General features: G+C 43.5%; 1 protein-coding gene across 1 annotated transcript; it reads left to right on the top strand.

Annotated features, from left to right (window-relative positions):
• Window positions 1–676: 676 nt before the first annotated feature.
• LOC135507811 (sodium/hydrogen exchanger 9B2-like) lies at window positions 677–20,517 on the top strand. The gene is made up of 13 exons (XM_064927478.1): window positions 677–778; window positions 5,881–6,136; window positions 7,574–7,772; window positions 8,331–8,501; window positions 10,287–10,429; window positions 11,304–11,431; window positions 13,464–13,639; window positions 14,159–14,265; window positions 15,706–15,855; window positions 16,313–16,421; window positions 16,550–16,686; window positions 17,055–17,238; window positions 19,472–20,517. The coding sequence occupies exons 2-13, from the start codon at window positions 6,047–6,049 to the stop codon at window positions 19,528–19,530; spliced, it is 1,653 nt and encodes a 550-aa protein (XP_064783550.1). The 5' UTR covers window positions 677–778; window positions 5,881–6,046; the 3' UTR covers window positions 19,531–20,517.
• The last annotated feature ends 1,801 nt before the right edge of the window (window positions 20,518–22,318 follow it).

Here is a 22,318-nt window from a genome sequence, read left to right as displayed (position 1 = left end):
CTCCTCCTTCTCTCTAAACATGACATCTTCATTGCTAGGCAGGAAGTTAAGTGATGTGGGCAATAAACTGTTCCTTCGCCCTTAATGTGACCTGACCTGACCTCGGCCCGCCTCCTCACTAAACCACATCTCTCCACCCTGCCTGCAAACGTGATTGCCTTTCCTTTACTCAATACATTCCATGCTTAATTACCTCCACCATATACATTCCTCCTACAGATGGAAGTGGTTTATGGTAGAGAAATGAACATTCATTGGCAACAGGTTGTTGATATAGCTTGTATGGCTCTCTGGGCGGACCCCTCCTTCTGCCCACCAAGCCATTTGGTGGGGTTGTCTGCACAGGATCGGCAAAGACTGGAAGTAGTTAATTAAGCACTAAAACTAGCGAATTAGATCCGAGATTAATTTCTCTCCCTAGCCAGCCAACTAACGTCCGTCAACCGGCGAAAAAGCTAGGAGGTAACAGTGACGTAAGTATAATGCCGCAGTTTTACGAGCTTTGGTGTTTAGGTTCATCTAAATATTTTTGCAATTCAAAAGTGAACATTAAAATGTTTTTTGTTTTTTTAACTAGGCAAGTCAGTTTTTTAAGAACAAATTCTTATTTACAATCACGGTCAAACCCTGATGACGCTGGACAATTGACCGGGGTCTTGTCATCCCTCCTGCCCATCATAATCACGTACTCTGTGCAGGAGTGGACATCACTCATCCTTCTAGCCAGCAGGTACACGGACAGTTCATACATGGGCATGGCAGTTATTGCGGTTTTGAGGTGAGTGACAGTCAAATATCGTGACTACTTTATTGGTGTGATTTTTATTTACACGTGTACAGTAAGTCAGTTGTAGTTATTTTTCTGAAAGTTTACGCGCGGTAAATCGGTTCAGCTGGTGTGGAATAATAGCGAGGCACGGTGTTGGGTAGCTATGTTTTAACATTCTACAGGAATACATCCATTTTTTTAAAGGCCGTCGATGTGAATAATGTGAAATGTAAAGATCCGATAATGAAGCCAATTCGCTAGCTTGTTGCTAAGGCGTGAGACCATATGCCACAGTCTTGCGATTAATGTTAGCGTGCTAAAGTAGCTAGGTTCCAAAATGTGCCATATGGTGTCGAGCTAAACCTAGCATTGATTAGTGTTGGCCTCTTCAAAATTGGATTAGCTAACGTCGGTCAACGTAGTTTACTGGCATCAACAACGTTGCGGGTCATGTTGGTTATCATTTTCAGTAGCCTAATGGCTGGTTTGCAACAATGTGTTTTTCAAACTTTGCAGCTTTGACGTGCGAGACTTGACCACGGTTACATGCACACAACCATACGATTATTGTAGATAGACAGATAATAGTTATTTGAAAACGTTGACATGCTTTTGCAAGAATGACTTCCCTTATTATCCAGTTTACATCGATACATCTGAAATCACGGGACTTTTTAATTGATTTAACTAGGCTAGTCAGCTAAGAAAAGTTTAGGGGCTCCGGAGTGGCGCAGCGGTCTACCCAGGCCAAACCCTAACCCGGACGACGCTGGGCCAATTCTGCGCCGCCCTATGGGACTCCCAAACACGGCCTGTTGTGATACAGCCTGCAATCGAACCATGGTATTTAGTGACGCCTCTAGTACTGAGATGCAGTGTTTTAGACCGCTGCGCCACGTGGGGGAAATAAATATAGAAAATCGCTTATCACAGCTACCATGTTGGTTTTGCGAAACCTGTTTGATTCGGACATATACAGTATATGTGAAAACGATTTCTAATATGCATGCTTTAAGTTTGCTCAAGCTACCGGTGCTGGCTGGCACATGCGCAGGTCAAATACAGTGCTGGAACACCGAATTATTTTTAGTTAAGAACAAATTCTTGTTTACAATGACGGCCTAGGAACAGTCGGTTTACTACTTTGTTCAGGGGCAGAACGAAATATTTTACATTGTCAGCACACAAGAAATTAACAACAGTAACAAGGCTATATACAGGGGTTACCGGTACCAAGTCCATGTGTGTGGGTACAGGTTAATCGAGATAAGTTGTACAGTGACTACGGTAAAATGTTTCATAAACAGCGAGGAGTAGCAGTGTAAAAACAAAAGGGGGGGTTCAGTGTAAATAGTCCGGGTGGCCATTAGTAGTTCAGCAAGCAGTCTTCTGGCTGCGGGGTAGAAGCAGCCTGGGTGGCAGGAAGCTTGACCCCAGTGATGTACTGGGCTGTACGCACTACCCTCTGTAGTGCCTTCCAGTCAGATGCTGAGCAGTTGCCATAACAGGCTTTAATGCAACCGGTCAGGATGCTCTCGATGGTGCTGCTGTAGAACTTTTTGAATAGCTGGGGATCCATGCCAAATCTTTTCAGTCTCCTGAGGGGGAAAAGGTGTTGTGAAACTGTCTTGGTGTGTTTGGACCATGTTAGTTTGTTGGTGATGTGGACTAGAGGTCGACCGATTATGATTTTTCAATGCCGATACCGATTATTGGAGGACCAAGAAAGCCAATACCGATTAATCGGCAGATTTTTTCACTTTAATTTTATTTTCGTTGTTGTTGTAATAATGACAATTACAACAATGCTGAATTAACACTAATTTTAACTTAATATATAAAATAAATTTAGCCTCAAATAAATAATGAAACATGTTCAATTTGGTTTAAATAATGCAAAAACAAAGTGTTGGAGAAGAAAGTAATATGTGCCATGTAAAAAAAGCTAACATTTAAGTTCCTTGCTCAGAACATGAGAACATATGAAAGTTGGTGGTTCCTTCGAACATGAGACTTCAATATTCCAAGGTAAGAGGTTTTAGGTTGTAGTTAATATAGTATTTATAGGTCTATTTCTCTCTCTACCATTTGTATTTCATATACCTTTGACTATTGGATGTTCTTATAGGCCCTATAGTATTGCCAGTGTAACAGTATAGCTTCCGTCCCCTTCCTCGCCCCTACCTGGGCTCGAACCAGGAACACATCAACAGCCACACTCGAAGCATCATTATCCATCACTCCACAAAAGACACGGCCCTTGCAGCGCAAGGGGAATAACTACTCCAAATCTATAAGCGAGTGACGTTTGAAAAAGTATTAGTGCACACCCAGCTAACTAGCTAGCCATTTCACATTGGTTACACAAGCCATTAGGCTGATAGGCTTGAAGTCATAAACGGCGCTGTGCTTGCGAAGAGCTGCAGGCAAAACGCACGAAAGTGCAGTTTGAATGAATGATTACGGGCCTGCTGCTGCTCAGTCAGACTGCTCTATCAAATCAAACTTAATTATAACATAATAACACACAGAAATACGAGCCTTTGGTCATTAATATGATCGAAAACTATAATTTCGAAAACCAAACGTTTATTATTTCGGTGAAATACGGAGCCGTTCGGTATTTTATCTAATGGGTGGCATCCCTAAGTCTAAATATTCTTGTTACATTGCACAACCTTCAATGTATGTCATAATTACGTAAAGTTCTGGCAAATTAGTTCGCAATGAGCCAGGCAGCCCGGAGTGCAATGGTTAGAGCGTTGGACTGGTTAACTGTGCGGTTGCAAGATTGAAACCCCAGAACAAGGCAGTTAACCCACAGTTCCTAGGCAGTCGTTGAAAATAAGAATGTGTTCTTAACTGACTTGCCTAGTTAAATAAAGGTATTTAATTTTTTAAAATATATATATTTTTTTTAAATAATCGGCGCCCAAAAATACCGATTTCCGATTGTTATGAAAACTTGAAATTGGCTCTAGTTAATCGGCCATTCCGATTAATCGGCCGATCTCTAATGTGGACTCCAAGGAACTTGAAACTCGACACGGCTCCACTTCAGTCCAGTCAATGTTAATTTGGGGCCTGCTTGGCCCTCCTTTTCCTATAGTCCACAATCATCTCCATTGTCTTTCTCACATTGAGGGAGAGGTTGTCTGACCTCCCTATAGGCTGTCTTGTCGGTGATCACTGTTGTCGTCTGCAAACTTAATGATGATGTTGGAGTCGTGCTTTGCCACGCAGTCGTGGGTGAAAAGGGAGTACAGGAGGGGACTAGGCACGCACCCCTGAGGGGCCCCAGTGTTGAGGATCAGCGTGGCGAATGTGTTGTTGCCTACCCTTACCACCGGGGGACGGCCATCAGGAAGTCCAGGATCCAGTTGCAGAGGGAGGAGTTTAGCCCCACAGTCCTTAGCTTAGTGATGAGCTTTGTGGGCACTCGTGTTGACTACAGCTCAGCGTTCAATGAACAGCATTCTTACATAGCTGTTCCTTTTGTCCAGGTGAGAGGGCAGTATGGAGTGCGATTGAGATGGCGTAGTCTGTGGATCTGTTGGGGCAGTATGTGAATTGGAGTGGGTCTAGGGTTTCTGGCATGATGTTGTGAGCCATGACCAGCCTTTCAAAGCACTTCATGGCTACAGACGTGAGTGCTACGGGGTGGTAATCATTTAGGCAGGTTACCTTCCCTATCTTGGGCATAGGGACTATGGTGTTCTGTTGGGAACATGTTGTTATTAGACTCAGACAGGGAGAGGTTGAAAATGTCAGTGATAGCACTTGCCAGTTGGTCTGCGCATGCTTTAGGTACACGTCCTGGTAATCCGTTTGGCCCCACGCATTTGTGAATGTTGACCTGTTTAAAGTTCTTACTCACATCGGCTATGGAGAGCGTGATCATACAGTCTTCCGGGACAGCTGTTGGTCCCAATGCATGCTTCAGTGTTTCTTCCCTAAAAGAGAGCATAAAAGGCATTTAGCTCGTCTGGTAGGCTCGCGTCACTGGGCCGCTCTCGGCTGGGTTTCCCTTTTGTTTTCCGTAATAGTTATCAAGCCCTGCCATATCCGACGAGCGCCAGAGCCAGTGTAGTAGGATTCAATCTTAGTCCTGTATTGATGCTTGCCTGTTTGGTTTGTCTGAGGGCATAGCAGGATTTCTTATAAGCATCCAGATCAGTGTCCCGCTCCTTGAAAGAGGAAACTCTAGCCTTTAGCTTGGTGCGGATTTTACCTGTAATCCATGGCTTCTGGTTGGGATATGTACGTACGATCACTGTGGGGACGACGTCGTCGATGCACTTATTGAGGAAGCCGGTGACTGATGTGGTATACTCCTCAATGCCATTGGATGAATCCTGGAACATATTCCAGTCTGTGCTAGCAAAACAGCTTCATCTGACCAATTCTGTATTGAGGTTGTCTACATGATGAGATTATTATGGAAGAGCAAGGATCATTTTTTGTTTGTCAAGCACCAATCATCATGTCACCAAAATAAGACCCTATTTATTGGAAAGCGTTATCAAGCTCATCACGGTGCACTGTCACCACCCTGTGAATTTCATCATTTATTTAATCTGTAACCTAATAAACACAATTGTTTCCCAAGTTGTAGTGGGAGGACCAAACACCATGTCATCACGACTTCCAAGTTTACTCATACGTGATGGTTATTATACTGTATCAACATTTGTGCATAAAGGTGTATGTAACCACCGCCATTTCGCGCGGAATACATTTTACAGACACAAAAAGATCCCACCATGTTGAACAAACAAATGATCTGTCGGCATTTATAAAATTGTACCGAAGCTTAATGTTTCCATCACAGCTGTCACAATTTATTTTTATACAGTAGGACTTTACTCGCATAACTGAAGTTAAAGAAGAGGAAATTCTGCATTGATGCCCTTACTCCCAATCTCATTCCATACTGGTAGCAGAATGCTGAACATTGAAAACTGTTTTACAGTCCTGTTTATCTTCACCTTTGATTGCTCCTGCTCTTGGCTGGTTTCCACCTCATATCTCTACAGCCATGTTTGCCTCAAAATGCTTCTGGCCAGTTCAACCAAGCAAACACTCACTGTCACTGCCTGACTGATAAACAGGTGACGACTCACTGAATGGGAGCTAGTGCTGGACAGAGTCTGACCTTAGGATACAACAGGAGAAGAGCAGAGCAGCAGTGCATCGATGGCCCGCCCAACCCCTCAACAGGTTTGCTGTGAGGTTCGAGAAGAAGTGTGGAGGAGAAAGTGAACTGTACTAGATGCCATGATGGAGGACGACCAGCTGCCTACATCTTCTCCCTTGCTGGACCTAGAACACTGTCCCGGAGCCTCTTCAGTAACGAACCATGCAGAGGTATAGTATATCTAGTGCTTTGGCCAAAATGCTAATAGATAACCTTTTACATAATTTAATGATGCTGAAGCTATGAGAAATGGCTGACCGAAAGCTTTGGCGTAATCATAGACAATTCCACACATATTGATCTAGAATCAGTTTTGAAGGCATTAGTTTAAATGTGTTATTAGCAGTGTATTGTGCACTCTTATTTGGCACTATGCATTTATGGGGTCAAATATTTACTTGAAAACAAAAGTAAAATCATCATTGCTGACTTTCTGTTAGGTCATTTGATACACCTCGAGATGTCCCCTACCAGCAGATTTGCACATGATTTTTGCCAGCCTCTTTTTCCACAGTGTGGTATTTCTGTAAGTTGGATCAAAAGCCCTGTTCATGACATTGACTGTTCACATTGCGGCACACTCTTTGTAGTAAAAGTCGGTATCTACTCTTTAGGATAAGCATGAGAACTATTGTTTACTGGGGATGGGTTCTGACTTCTAAACTTGAAACATGAAATGTCCCTGTTCATGGTACTGCGGGAGAGAGGGGAGTGCAGAGGATGTTATTGTTAGACTTCAGGTATCATATTGAAAGTTGAAGGGCCACAGTCTGGTTTCAGTTGTTGGGTTTTAATTTGAAATACTTGCTACACCAGAAGTGAATGGTTATCTGTAGGAGGAATGTATATGGTGGGGTCAATTAAGGTTGGATATGAGCCAGGGACTTGGAATGTTACTAAGTAAGAGAAAGGCAATCACATGGTTGTGGTCACTGATAAGGGTGGATAGCTGTGGATTAGTGAGGAATGGGGGCTGAGGCCAGGTCACATTTAATGGAGAAGGAACAGTTTATTACCCATATCACTTAACGTTCTGCCATATCACTTAACGTTCTCTCTTGAGAGATTGCAATGATTTCAGCTCAAGAAGTTAATGCTACAATATGCAGCTTTTTGGGTGACCTTTCCAAATTCACATAGAAATATTAATTATAGATCAGTAATTCTCATTGAAAGCAAGATCTGTTCTCTGTGCACTATTTCTATGCTTCTGTTAAGTTTAGTTTTTGTCTTTTGGTTTTGTACACCAGCTGAAAATATAATCTTTTTGGTTATTGAAAATATATTTAACAGCGGTTTGAATGGTACATTGTTTCTCTATATTATACATTGCTTGTTATGTTACATAAACTTAAATTAAGCGTACTATTTGAATTTTAGCAACCAGAAAATGACGGGGCAATTTCTGCATATTGCACCTTTTAACTGGTTAGAGTACGATAGGAATCTTTATGAAATAATATAAAAATATCCAGTAGTTACTTTTTCAGAAGCTTGTATTGAAATGGCATTTTTGTAGTAAGAAAGTTTAATTTAAAAAGTATTGCTACGGACACATTTTCATATTGAACTAAGACCCCTTTCCTCTACGTCCATCCTCCTGGTAGTTCCTGGGTGTCAACCAGATTCAGGTGGTGGTGAGCCGGAGCCCAACCCCCCAGGTCACGGAGGAGACCTACTTTATCCCCCGTAACCCGGTGGTGGATGCGGGCACCAACACCGACCCCCCGGTCATCTGCTGTGGCAGGCTCCGCCGGGCATGCCCCTGCCCGCCCCGAGGCCTCCTGGCCTCCCTCATCACCAAGGGTGGGCACCAACATAGATATAGGCCACTCTAATATTGTCTAGAGTGGCCTATGGACACCAGAATAGAGATGCAATATAGGCCTAACACTAGAGTGGCTTCAATGTGCTGATAATGCCATTTTGGTCTGTTTTATTTACTTCTGGGCACCAGGGGGGGCTAATGCTACCGTAGAGATGTTACCATGGTGACATTGCTATGGGATCAGGGGTTGGCATCTTGTAGCATTCTGTGCTTGGGCGAGTGGAAAATGGTGGGGGTTTGTAGAACCAGTGTGTTTCTCTCTTTATCCAGCGCACGCTGTTGAACAGTGCCACAGTACCCAGAGGCATTTATATAGCACAAATGGAGTAGGTTTACAGATGGACTAAAGCACGACCCGCTGTTCCTGATATACTGCCATTTACAAGTTAACATTTAGGCTTAGTAGTAGACTTTTGGGACCATTGTACCTTGCAAACCAAATCAAGTACAGCACATGCAATCTATTATTTTATTTGGCAGGTAAAAGGCAAAAACTACTGGCTACGTACTGACTTCTGACCTCTCCTCCCTCCCAGTCCTCGTTGCATTAGTGCTGTTTGGCGTGGTGTGGTCCATCACAGAGAAGGAGTGTCTGCCGGGGGGGAACCTGTTCGGCATCACCGTGCTCTTCATCTGCTCCGTCACCGGGGGCAAACTGGTGGGCCTCATACGGCTTCCCAAACTGCCTCCATTTCCCCCGCTCCTGGGTAGGTAATGCGAATGGAAAGAGTGAGTGTTTGTGTGTGTGTTGTCGGTGATGGTGTCTGTCTTGTCTGTGAATGTGCAGCATACAAGTTATTTTCTGTAACCTCTACTTAATTTGACTTGTTGAGAATGAGAAGAAATGCCATCTTCAGGGAGTTGAGTGCCCTACATTCTCCTTAGCAACAGTCAGACACGCCATCGGCCTGGCTGCTGGTAATATATATCTGCTGATATAGTAGGTAGAATACACCTACTTACTATAATAAGCACACGTTCAGATTAAGCACACCTACTCACTATATTTAGCCTGCATGCACTTGCTTGTCCCCTAACTACTACTCTTTACTATACACGGATGGTCAAACACTCCCCCTATTATTCTGTCTGGCTTTGCCGACGCTGCTACATGTTACTATCATACCTAAACAGTGAAGTGAGTTTATATCACACCTTATCCCATTTTTAACCAAATTAAACACCCTTGTTGACTGATAGGAATTGAATGAAACATTTATTTTCATTTCTCAACAAACAAGAGAGACTTGGTTGAGCTTTGACCAAAGTGTCTCTTGATGCCGGTAACCACATGAAAAGTCCTGTAGTTTGCACAGACCCCTATAATAAGACAGTGGCCACTCATTTAGCCCGCAAGAAGGTAGAAGGCTGTCGTTCCGGTTCACAGCCTACTCCTCACTTTCAACAGTCCAGAAAAGAGATTGTAGATAATAAAGAAGTGTTTGTGCTGGGTCTTGAATTTCTAAACGTTGATCGTTAGCGTAGTCTATCCGACAGAGCCCACTCCCATAGTCCAGAATTGAAGTCCTGTTTGTTGGATATAGATCTTTGTTATTTAATGTCTCTCCAACCCCTGTTTTTCTTTATGTGAACCCAGACATGCTGCGTCCCCGTTTTATTGTTTGAGCTGAATACTTTTTTGGGCCTGCGTTGCCTGGGGACGCAGCATTGAAACGGAACAAAGCAGGAATTCTATTTCATTTTAAGCTTTGTTACAGCCTTGAAGGTATTTATTTTTTACTTAACTTAGGCTAACCGACAGTCGGTCCCACATTCTTATGCCTGTCAACTGGTTCCTCCCTGCTCAGACAGTAGTCATTGCTTGCGTCCCAAATGGGATGGAATTGTTCTGTACTTTCTTGATAATACACTATTAAGCAGGCATTTTATCCAAAGCGGTTTACAGCACAGTGATTTAAGTGCATACGGTTTTGCATGCCACCAGTGGGGAATCAAATCCACAACCCTGATGTTGGCTAATGCCACTCTCTTACCAACTGAACCACACAGGACCATATTGATCTTTCTGACCTTCAAAGGCAATTCAATTTCATACAGTAAATGAAAGACTCCACTGTATGCATGTCTTCAGTTTGTGCTATTCCTACATGGAAAGGTTTTTCCTTTACTCTCAAAAGACTCCTATTCCTAGAAGCCTTTTGATATCTTAAACCAATTGATCTTCAACCTTTTTAATATGCAGTTCCCAGACTATCAGCACAAAGAATGTCGTAAAATATGTATTTCTTGGCATTTGAACCAATGTGAAGATGGGAATAATAATATCTTAGCCTCTGTTTAGCTCTTTTTTTATATATATATTTTTTTATAAAAACACGTTTGTTTTCAGAACGACACAGCAAGACATCGTTTTTTTGTCCCTCTTGCTGTGAGAGAAAGTCCAAAGAATAACACCATGGTTGCTTATAGAAGTATTAACTTTAATAATATAATAGTATGATAAAGTATCATTGTTCTCTCATTCTCTACAGGTATGCTATTGTCGGGCTTCCTGCTGCGTAATATCCCCGTGGTAACGGATGCCGTGTACATCGACTACCGATGGTCCGCCTCCCTGAGGAACATTGCCCTTGCTGTCATCCTGGCCCGAGCAGGCCTGGGATTGGATGCCTCGGTATGTCAATAAAACACTCTTTCGGTGGAATATTCTATTCAAAGTGAGAGAGACTTTGTCATTTCTTCAAACAATCATCTTTATTCAATATCGATGAATTATTGCAATAATGAAACCGTCGACCCAACAGTCTTGGTTGTTGGGCCAAGAGCCTAACTGATAATGATAAAACCGAGACCTTTAATAGGACTTAAAAATGCTTAGTCAGACTGCTTCCAACTCCCATAAGCCACCTTGGTTATCTACATAGGATGGTGTTTTGCCCTCAACCCGGCTTAGTTTCCCAGATGCCAGGAAGATTACAACAACATTGTTCTAAGCTCTTTCAGGTTATATCTATCTTGGGTCACACACACCACATTTTGTCTATAGAATGCTTGATCTTATGCCCAGACTAACTGCAGGAAGCTAGAGTGGAAACCATCTCTTTACAGAAATACATAATTAAACAGAACAGAAATGTCCTATTTGTAAAGTATTAATCTCGAACTGTCAAACGAACCAGGTAAATATGTAATTTTTTGATCACACTCCATATGCCAAAGCGTTTAGTGTTTAGTCCTTTTCTATTTGTGTTCCTGTGATAACCTGTGTTAAAGGAGAAATCCACTCAAAAACGGTGTGTATTTTTTTCATTAGTCCACTGTTTGTTACAGTCCCAAAATGTTTTGCATTTCAGCAGTCAAGTTTTCAGGACCTTCAAGAAGCAAAGTGTCACTTGCCACATTTATGTCAACTTTACTGCTGACCTGCAAAACATTTGGGGCTAATGAAATGAGATTGTTCCTTTTAACTTGGGATTGTATCAACAGTGGACTAATGACATTTATATTTTTCCATTAATGTGTGTGTTTATATACATGTGTGTTCCCAGGCTCTGAAGAAGCTGAGTATGGTGTGTATACGCGTGGGAATGGGACCCTGCATCATCGAGGCCTGCACCATCGCCATCGCCTCCCACTTCCTCATGGGCCTTCCCTGGATCTGGGGATTCATCCTAGGGTAAACTCTCTGTCTTTCTCGGGTCTGTCGGTCAGTCGTCTAAATTCCACTTAGTATTCTGCAGCCTCCCGATGCATTTGTAAAACTAAAGGGCTACCTAACACCACTTGCATTCCATGAAGACCGGTATAGAGTATTTGGCAGCTACTGTAACTCACCGTGAACACTTGAAGTATACTTTATACCAGTCCTCTCCAACCCTGTTCCCGGAGAGCTACTGTCCTGTAGGTTCACTCCAACCTTGATCTAGCGCACCTGATTGTAATAATGAGCTGGTTGATAAGGTGAACCAGGTTAGTTATAACTGGGGTTTGAGTGAAAACCTACAGGAGGGTAGCTCTCCAGGAGTAAGATTGGATACCCAGCCTTTATATATTTTCATTTCATCCTCTGACTCTTAGCCCCTTGCACTCTGTCTTCTCTATTTCTCTCATCCTCTCTCCTCTTACTCTCTCTCTTGTCCTCTCCACTCATATGGTCTCTCACTGATCTATCCATCGTTCTATTCATCCATCCCTCTAAATACACTACCCTACCTTACCAAAAGTATGCTTGTCGAACATCGCATTCCAAAATCATGGGCATCAATATGGAGTTGGACCCCCTTTTGCTGCTATAACAGCCTCCACTCTTCTGGGGAGGCTTTCAACTAGATATTGGAACATTGCTGCGGGGACATGCTTCCATTCAGGCACGAGCATTAGTGAGGTTGGGCACTGAGGTTGGGCGATTAGGCCTGGCTCGCAGTCAGCGTTCCAATTCGTCCCAAAGGTGTTTGAATGTGTTGAGGTTGGGGCTCTGCAGGTTAGTCAAGTTTTTCCACACCGATCTCGACAAACCATTTCTGTAGGGACCACACTTTGTGCACTGGGCATTGTCATGCTGAAACAAGAAAGCACAGAATCATCTAGAATGTCATTGTATGCTATAGTGTTAAGATTTCCCTACTGAAACTAAGGGGCCTAGCCCGAACCATGAAAAACAACCCTAGACATTATTCCACCTACACCAAACTATACAGTTGGCACTATTCATTGGGGCAGGCAGAGTTCTCCTGGCTTTCGCCAAACCCAGATTTGTCCTTTGGACTGCCAGATGGTGAAGCGGATTCATCACTCCAGAGAACAAGTTTCCACTGCTATAGAGTCCAATGGCGGCGAGCTTTACACCACTCTAGCCAACGCTTGGTTTTGCTAATGGTGATCTTAGGCTTGTGTGCAGCTGCTCGGCCATGGAAACCCTTTTCATGAAGCTCCCGACCAACAGTTTTTGTGCTGATATTGCTTCCAGAGGCCGTTTGGAACTCGGTAGTGAGTGTTGCAGCCGAGGACAGATGATTTTTCCGCACTACGTGCTTCAGCGGTCCTGTTCTGTGAGCTTGTGAGGCCTACCACTTCACGGCTGAGCTGTTGTTGCTCCTAGACATTTCCACTTCACAATAACAGCACTTAGTTACCCGGGGCAGCTCTAGCAGGGCAGAAATTTGACGAACTGCCACACAGCTCTTCAGTAAGGCCATCCTGCTGCCAATGTTGTCTTTATGGAGATTGCATGGCTGTGTGTTCAATTTTATACAGCATTGATTGTGGCTGGGCTGTCAACATACTTTTATATGTATAGTGTATATCTCAAACTAATTCCTATTAGTAAAGCTGCATCATTAAACACTTTGTCTATACTCATTGTATTATCCCCCATAACCCCTCCCCTGTCTCTTCATGGTTTGTGATGTCTTCATATTAATCAATCAAATGCATTATTTTTATTTAACATCAGCAGTTGCTCAAAGTGCTTTTACAGTCCTTTGAAAGCATCTTCTACAGGGCCATATTATATGATGAACTCTCAGTGTGTCTCCTCTCCTGTCGGTTTGTACTGGCTATCTGCTAAATGGTCATATGACAATATTATTATCAGTATTCATATTACAGGTTGTTACTTCGGAGGTCGCTCTTCAGCCTGGCAAACACAAACCTGATGAATATGATATTATGATGATTAACCCTCACTTTGGCTCTCCTGTCTCTTGTAGATTTGTGCTGGGAGCCGTGTCCCCGGCCGTGGTGGTTCCCTCCATGCTGCTGCTGCAGAAGGATGGCTACGGCTTGGAGCAAGGCATCCCTACCCTCCTTATGGCTGCCGGCAGCTTCGACGACATCCTGGCCATCACCGGTTTCACCACCTGCATGGGCATGGCCTTCGCCACCGGTAGGGATCCAATCAGTCGGGAGCATGTTGATCTGTTCTTCTGCTCTAAGCCAATCAGGAGGGAGGTTGTTGATCTGTGCCTCTGCTCCGAGCCAATGATGCGAGAAGACCACTAGAAAAAGAATAGAACTTATCTGTTTTTGTTGCAGCGTTAATAGAAATCTTCCTGCAATCTGTCCTGGATCCAATAGATGACACCCTCACACTTCGGGAATCGAACCTACGATCCCTGTTGTTGCAAGCGCCATGCTCTACCAACTGAGCCACGGGACCATTAGTATGAGCAAACTGCATGTGTTCTGCTATTACTGTGTCTTCCTCTGTATTGCATGATTTTTATTATTGACTTCCTGCTGGAATCTGTGTCCTAAATGGCGTCGCATTCCCTATATAGTGAACTACTTTTGACCACGGCCCACATAGGTCTCCGGTCAAAAGTAACAGGGTGCCATTTGGGACGATCCTGTCTGTTTTGATATTAATTTCATATGTTTTGTTGTGCTGTGTGTCTCTCTGCAGGCTCCATGTGGTACAACCTGCTGAGAGGTATACTGGAGGTGGGAGGGGGAATGGTAGCTGGGGTCCTGCTGGGATTTCTGTTGCGTTACTTTCCCAGCAAAGACCAGGTACGAATCACCATTGAAAAGGACTCGGCTTTCAAATCAAATGTTATTTGTCACATGCGCCAAATACAGCGGGTGTAGCATTTCACTGTAAGGTCTAACTTACAAGCTCTTAACCAACAATGCAGTTTTAAGAAAATACCCCCTAAAATTAAAGTAACAAATAATTAAAGAGCAGCAGTAAAATAACAATAATGAGGCTATATACAGGGGGTACCGGTACAGATTCAATGTGGGGTGGGAATATGTAGGTAAGAGTTATTAAAGTGACTATGCATAGATAATAAGAGTAGCAGCAGTGTAAAGGGGGGGGTGCGCAAATAGTCTGGGTAGCCATTTGACTAGATGTTCAGGAGTCTTATGGTTTTGGGGTAGAAGCTGTTTAGAAGCCTCTTTGACCTAGACATGGCGCTTCGGTGCCGCGTGGTAGCAGTGAGTACAGTCTATGACTCAGGTGACACCGCATGGTATAGAGGTTCTGGATGGCAGGAAGCTTGGACCCATGTACTGGTCCGTATGCACTACTCTCTGTAGTGCCTTGCGTTCGGAGGCCGAGCAGTTGCCATACGGGGCAGTGATGCAACACGTCAGGATGCTCTCGATGATGCAGCTGAATAACCTTTTGAGGATCTGAGGACCCATGCCAAATCTTTTCAGTCTCCTGAGTGGGAATGGGCTTTGTCGTGCCTTCTTCACGACTGTGTTGGTGTGCTTGGACCATGTTAGTTTGTTGGTGATGTGGACACCAAGGAACTTGAAGCTATCAACCTGTTCCACTTCAGTCCCTCCGATGACAATGGGGGCGTGCTTTGTTCTCCTTTCCCTGTAGTCCACAATCATCTCCTTTGTCTTGATCACGATGAGGGAGAGGTTGTCCTGGCACCACACGGCCAGGTCTCCTCCCTATAGTCTCTCTCGTCGTTGTCGGTGATCAGGCCTATCACTATTGTGTCATCGGCAAACTTAATGATGGTGTTGGAGTCGTGCCTGGCCGTGCAGTCATGAGTGAACAAGGAGTACAGGAGGGGACTGAGCACGCACCCCTGAGGGGCATCCGTGTTGAGGATCAGCGTGGCAGATGTGTTGTTACCTACCCTTACCACTTGGGGGAGGCCCGACAGGAAGTCCAGGATCCAGTTGCAGAGGGAGGTGTTTAGTCCGAGTCCTTAGCTTACTGATGAGCTTTGAGGGAACTATGGTGTTGAACGCTGAGCTGTAGTCAATGAATAGCGTTCTCGCATAGGTGTTCCTTTTTGTCCAGGTGTGAAAGGGTAGTGTGGAGTGCAATAGAGAGGAAACTGGACTGTGAAGTTGACCTATAACGGAGCTCAGTTTTCTCAGTAGCGTTTCCCTTTCTCAGTAATGTTACTCCAGGGACATAGTCCTTGTTTGGAAAACCTTTAGTAATACATCCTTCCTTCTCTCTCACTCTTTCTACTGTAGGATAACGTAGTGATGAAGCGCTCATTCCTGCTACTGGGCCTGTCGGTGTTTGCCGTGTTCGGCAGCAACATGGCCGGCTTCCCCGGCTCGGGGGGCCTCTGCACCCTGGTCCTCGCCTTCCTGGCCAGCCTGGGCTGGAGAAGGTCAAAGGTCAGTCAATCACACACACATACAACCCCGTGCCGACCACTCGCTCAACCCGCCGTACTCTGCATCTTCTAGCTAGGCACTTACACTCTCACCCAAATGCCCCCCGAGCCCTTACCTCCAACACAGTGGACTCAACTAAAGCATTGGATGTTCCAGTGCAGCACAAACTACTGTCTTAACACACAGTGGGACCCTTCCAATCAGGATAGAGGCCCAATCCCAAATATACAGTCAGTCACATCTCATATTGTCTCTATGGGAGGCAGATTCTCCAGTAGAGTAACACAGTTGTGAAGTCTTGGTGTTTGCTGAACTCTCTCTGTAGTCTGGTTTGTGTCGTGGGTGGTTTTTCATGGTTTTAACACCCCTCCATTTGCTCTACTTTCACATTGTATTTGAAAACGTCAGTACTTTGAGAAACCGTAACGTGTGTCTGTCTGACTCGGTGTATGTGCAGGTCCCTGTGGAGGACATAGTGGGTATTGCCTGGGAGGTGTTCCAGCCACTGCTCTTTGGCTTGATCGGGGCCGAGATCCAGATCTCAGAGCTGGACAAAAACACTGTCGGTGAGAACACACACTACGTATACATTTATACCCGCTCATTGGAGATAATCTATTAGGGGTGTTTTCCTACTTTAACTTGAAAAAAGTGTTTATCATTCAACCCCCTCTTAACTTCTCTGTCCTACCAGGCCTGGGCATAGGCTCTCTGGCCATTGGTCTGCTGGTGCGTGTTCTCTTCACCTTCGTCTGTGTGCTGTGTGCCGGCTTCAACTTCAAAGAGAAGCTCTTCATCGCTCTGGCCTGGCTACCCAAAGCCACTGTACAGGTACTTAACGTTAAATAGAAACTACGGTGGCCTGGAGTGGTCTAAACCCCTGCCTCTGGAGCACATGTTTGATGTACTACCTCTGCCAGCATGGGCTCGAATCCAGCTTACTGCTCTTTCAACATTCTTCTCTCCATTTCGCTGTATCCAATAAGCATACAAAACAGGATCCAAGGATGAAATTGGCTTCACACAAAAAAGGCTTAACAAGCAAAATAACCATAACGTTTGAATATTCTAACTAGTGATTGCGTGACATGCAACACTTATTATTACCTATGTCTGCGTTATTTTAACTTTTATGACAGAGTTCCAGCTCTCACAATGTTGAGGGTGACGTGGCCAATGGGTCGATCTTCTCTCCCCAGGCGGCCATCGGCTCCACAGCGCTGGACATGGCCCGCACCAAGGAGGATAAGGAGCTGGAGAAGTACGGCATGGACGTGCTGACAGTGGCCGTGCTCTCCATCTTGCTTACCGCCCCCATAGGGGCCCTGGTCATAGGGCTCACAGGACCTCGCCTGCTGCAGAAACCAAAGAACGCTGCCTGGGGTGAGGACGCACACACAGAATGTGCAAACACACTGTCTGCATAAATGCACAGACAGAAGCACACAGCAACAGGAAGGACTGCCACACCATCACTTTTAAAATAGAAACACACAAAAACCCACACCTACTACTAACCTAGCTTGAGTGTCAGCTGTTATCCCCACATGATGTACAGAGGCTTGCGAAAGTCTTCACCCCACTTGGCATTTTTCCTATTTTGTTGACTTGCAACCTGGAATTAAAATGGATTTTTAGGGGGTTTGTATCATTTGATTTACACAACATGCCTACCACTTTGAAGGTGCAAAATATTTTTTGTTGTTGTGAAAAACAAGAAATAAGACAAAAAAACAGAACTTGAGCGTGCATAACTATTCACCCCCCAAAGTCAATACTTTGTAGAGCCAGCTTTTGCTGCAATTACAGCCGCAAGTCTCTTGGGGTATGTCTCTATAAGCTTGGCACATCTAGCCACTAGGATTTTTGCCCGTTCTTCAAGTCAAAATCGCTCCAGCTCCTTCAAGTTGGATGGTGTACAGCAATCTTTAAGTCATACCGCAGATTCTCATTTGGATTGAGGTCTGGGCTCTGACCTAGGCCATTCCAAGACATTTTAATTGTTTCCGCTAAACCACTCAAGTGTTGCTTTAGCAGTATGCTTAGGGTCATTGTCCTGCTGGAAGGTGAACATCCATCCCAGTCTCAAATCTCTGGAAGACTGAAACAGGTTTCCCTCAAAAATGTCCCTGTATTTAGCACCATCCATCATTCCGACCAGTTTCCCAGTCCCTGCCGATGGAAAAACATCCCCACAGCAGGATGCAGCCGCCACCAGCATGTTTCACTGTGGGGATGTGTTCTCAGGGTGATGAGAGGTGTAGGGTTTGTGCTAGACATAGCGTTTTCCTTGATGGGCAAAAAGCTCAATTTTAGTCTCATCTGACCAGCGTACCTTCTTCCATATGTTTGGGGAGTCTCCCAAATGCCTTTTGGTGAACACCAAACATGTTTGCTTGGACACTCTTCCGTAAAGCCCAGCTCTGTGGAGTGTACGGTTTAGTGGTCCTATGGACAGATGCTCAAATCTCCGCTGTGGAGCTTTGCAGCTCATTCAGGGTTATCCTTGGTCTCTTTGTTGCCTCTGATTAATGCCCCCCTTGCCTGGTCTGTGAGTTTTGGTGGGCAGCCTGCTCTTGGCAGGTTTGTGGTGCCATATTCTTACAATTTTTGAATAATGGATTTAATGGTGCTCTGTGGGATGTTCAAAGTGTCTGATCTTATTTTTTATAACCCAACCCTGATCTGTACTTCTCCACAACTTTGATATTTAAATAAAGTCCATTTATATGACGTCCAAATAAAAATCAATTTAAATTACAAGTCGTCATGCAACAAAATAGGAAAACCGCGAAGGGGGGTGTGAATACTTTTGCAGGGCACTGTAAACGGTGACACCCCATTATGGGTTTTAACCTCTACTCCTATTAAACTCAATTGTGCTTTTTTTAAAGCAGCTTGTCACAGCTTTGTCCACACAGTATAGGGAAGGAAGTGTGTTCATGAAAAGCAGTGTACCTTTATGACTGTAGCCTAGTGGTTAGAGCATTGGACTAGTAACCGGAAGGTTGAGAGTTCAAACCCCGAGCTGACAAGGTACAAAATCTGTCGTTCTGCCCTGAACAGGCAGTTAACCCACTGTTCCCAGGCCGTCATTGAAAATAAGAATTTGTTCTTAACTGACTTGCCTGGTTAAATAAAGGTAAAAAAAATGACTGAGATCTTTATTTAAAAAAAGCCTGGAATCCAAACCGATATGCATTGTTTCAACATTGTTGACAGTGGTGAAACGGAGCATGTCAGTCAGGCTCTCAGGCTAATAAAGAGAAGCTGTGGATTGGAGAATGATTTGCATCGTGGCTTCAGGTAGTCTTTGTTTCATGCCTCATGTTTTGTCTCAGCCCTGTCACCACACAATGGTGGCTTTTTTTTTGTTCTTCATGTTTGGAGGGAGATCTTTTTATTTGACTACACTGTGTGTCCTGCCCATCACTGTGTCTCAGACTGTACACTCGCTGAGACATTTTCCATATTGACCATTTGGCCTATAGTCTTATTTAGTTTATACTCACATGGAGGCACTTCAGTTTCTCTTGCACACACATGCATGCACACACACTGCAAAGGCAATTTTTTTTAATCATTATTTTTTTACCCTTTTTCCTTGGATATGTAGAGCGGGAGCAAAGCGGAACTATAACCGAGACCCCAATCACCTACGAGAGTACCCTCTGATGGCGGGAACCAGGAAGTACACTTCACCAAGGAGGAAATGACATGGATGGATCGTAGGGAAATGGGGGCACTTCAAGCGTGCATCTAAAATGGCACACTATTCTAGTGTAAAAATGGCACCCTCTTCTCTTTAGTGCTGTACTGTTTAGAGAATATGGTTCCTATTTCAGACTGGTGACACCCAGGATATTGCCTTTTGGACAGTGGGGTCTCATCTGTGTGTCTGTCCTTGGTGTGTTTGACATCCTGCAGCGTTTATATCTCCCCCGAGGGTAGTTTCCAGGCCTCGAACTACAGCTGCCACTCAACCAACAATCCATTATATCCAAGCATTATGCACTATACTGAAAATTCAGTAATGCTACTATTAAAATGATACCCTATCATTAAAAGTGGTTTGATGAGCTGAGCCACTAGAATTGAATGTTTTTTTGACATTGACTATCAGGCATAATGTGTGTTCATTATCATACAGTCATACACTGTATGTACGCCTTCACAGCATTTATTTTTTGTCCTTAGGCCTTACGCATCAATTATTTACCAGCTGCTAATGTTGTTTTCTGTGTGAATGTAATGTATTTATGAGAAGGTTGTTGTACTAGCTTGTTGTGCAGTTTGATTCAAAGAAAATATTATATTTCGCGTTGGACTATTGTCACTAGCTAGACTCCAGACGAAGGCAAGACCATTTTATTTATTGTACGTTACCATTTAAGCAATATTCAAATCATGCTGTGCACTAAATGTGACAGAATGTCACAAAAAACATGAATAATATGGACCCCAAGCTAAGATATATTTATGACGGGTCTTTCATGCAAAATCAGTGTGGCTCAGATAATAGCGTCACATTCAGAGCAATATACTGTAAATCTGTTTTTAAGAAAAGACTGCCAAACAGTCCGTTTATTTGTTCTATTCATTTTATCGTTATTATTCAGTATGTATGATTTTGATTCCATAAAGAGTTAATTGTGCAGTTGATTTAGAGATACTTTTGTAACGTTTGTATGGACTCTTGAAAGGGTCCCTTTAGGTTTTTCAGTAGTAATTTGTAATATATCATAGCATTTAAGAGTCCTGCTTTAACTTTTGAAACTTGAACTGTTAAATTGTAAAAAAAAATATTTTCTGAGATCAAAGCACATTTTCTGTTCAACCAATTCCATTTGCTCCAGATTACGTATATGCTGTAGGTCTAGCTCAACTGGGAAATTATTTTATATTGGTAGAAAAAGTCAACACTGGCCCTTTAACGAAAGTGGTAGTGTTTTGACACGAAGAACACATTAAGGACACCTTCCTAATATTGAGTTGCATCCCTTCCTTTTGCCCTCAGAACAGCCTCAATTTGTCCGGGTATGGACTCTACAAGGTGTTGAAGTGTTCCACAGGGATGCTGGCCCATGTTGACTCCAATACTTCCTACAGTTGGCTGGATGTCCTTTGGGTGGTGGACACACGGAGAAACTGTTCAGCATGAAGAAACCCATCAGCTTAGCAGTTCTTGACCCAAACCGGTGCCATACGATTTTCAAAGGCAATTAAATATTTTTGCCTAGCCCATTCACCCTCTGAAGGGCGCATTCAGAAAGTATTCAGACCCTTTTCTATGAGGCTTGAAATTGAGCTAAGGTGCATCCTGTTTCCATGGATCATCCTTGATGTTCTACAACAAGATTTGAGTCCACTTGTGGCAAATTCAATTGATTGGACATGATTTGTAAAGGCACACACCTGTCTATATAAGGTCCCACAGTTGACAGTGCATGTCAGCACAAAAACCAAGCCATGAGGTTGAAGCGCCAAGACAGGATTGTGTCGAGGCACAGATTTGGGGAACTGTACCAAAGAATGTCTGCAGCATTGAAGGTCCCCAAGAACACAGTGGCCTCCATAATTTTTAAATGGAAGAAGTTTGGATGCACCAAGACAATTTGATCAATTTAAGGCTAACAAAATGTCAAGGGATCTGATTACCTTCTGAATGCACTGTATACGCAATCCATGTCAAGGCTTAAAAATACTTTAACTTGTCTTCTTCCCTATATCTACAATACACTAATTGAGGTGGATTTAACCAGTGATGTCAATAAGGGATCATAGCTTTCACCTGGTCAGTCTTATGGAAGGAGCAGGTGTCCTTAACGTTTAACACAGCGTAGATGCTACATGTACTGTAATCACATTTTTGTGTTAGAGGTGAGCAACATTCTTATCTTTAATGTGGTGATATAAGGGGTCAGATGTTTCTATCACCATCAAAAAGCACAGGTCAGGTCCTAGCATCAAGGTTTTGGTATGGAAAGCAGACGCAAACAGTAACTGGTGCTGCTGGTGTCCTTAGGTTATGTTGGCATTTAAAAATGCCACCAATCGTTGTCAACATTTTTGTGTAAACTCATGGGAAGTGTGTTTCAAATGATTGTAAATCAATTCCCAAACTTCAAGGCCTGTTTCTTTCTTTTTTGCCATTTGACAAAACTCCTTTCCTAAAACAAAGTAACTCGGGTCAACTTTTATTTTACAGAAGTCCACAGGCGGGCACAGTTTGCCTAAATCCCAGTAAAACTGGTATTTAACATAAGGATCAGTAAATCAGTAAATCTCATGATGAATGTATTAAGAAATATTTGCAATACATTCAGCTTTAATGCAAAGTCAATCAGACAACTGACATGTCTGATACTGTAAAGGCAAAACATTGAATAGCTTAAATATTTGTAGAAAAACAAGGGTTCGTTGTTGAGTGGAGGAGTTTTGTGAAATTGAGATGTATATTCAA

This window comes from Oncorhynchus masou, chromosome 21 (assembly GCF_036934945.1).
Source record: "Oncorhynchus masou masou isolate Uvic2021 chromosome 21, UVic_Omas_1.1, whole genome shotgun sequence".
Lineage (NCBI taxonomy): Eukaryota > Metazoa > Chordata > Actinopteri > Salmoniformes > Salmonidae > Oncorhynchus > Oncorhynchus masou.
This window is presented reverse-complemented; position numbering and strand designations above follow the sequence as displayed.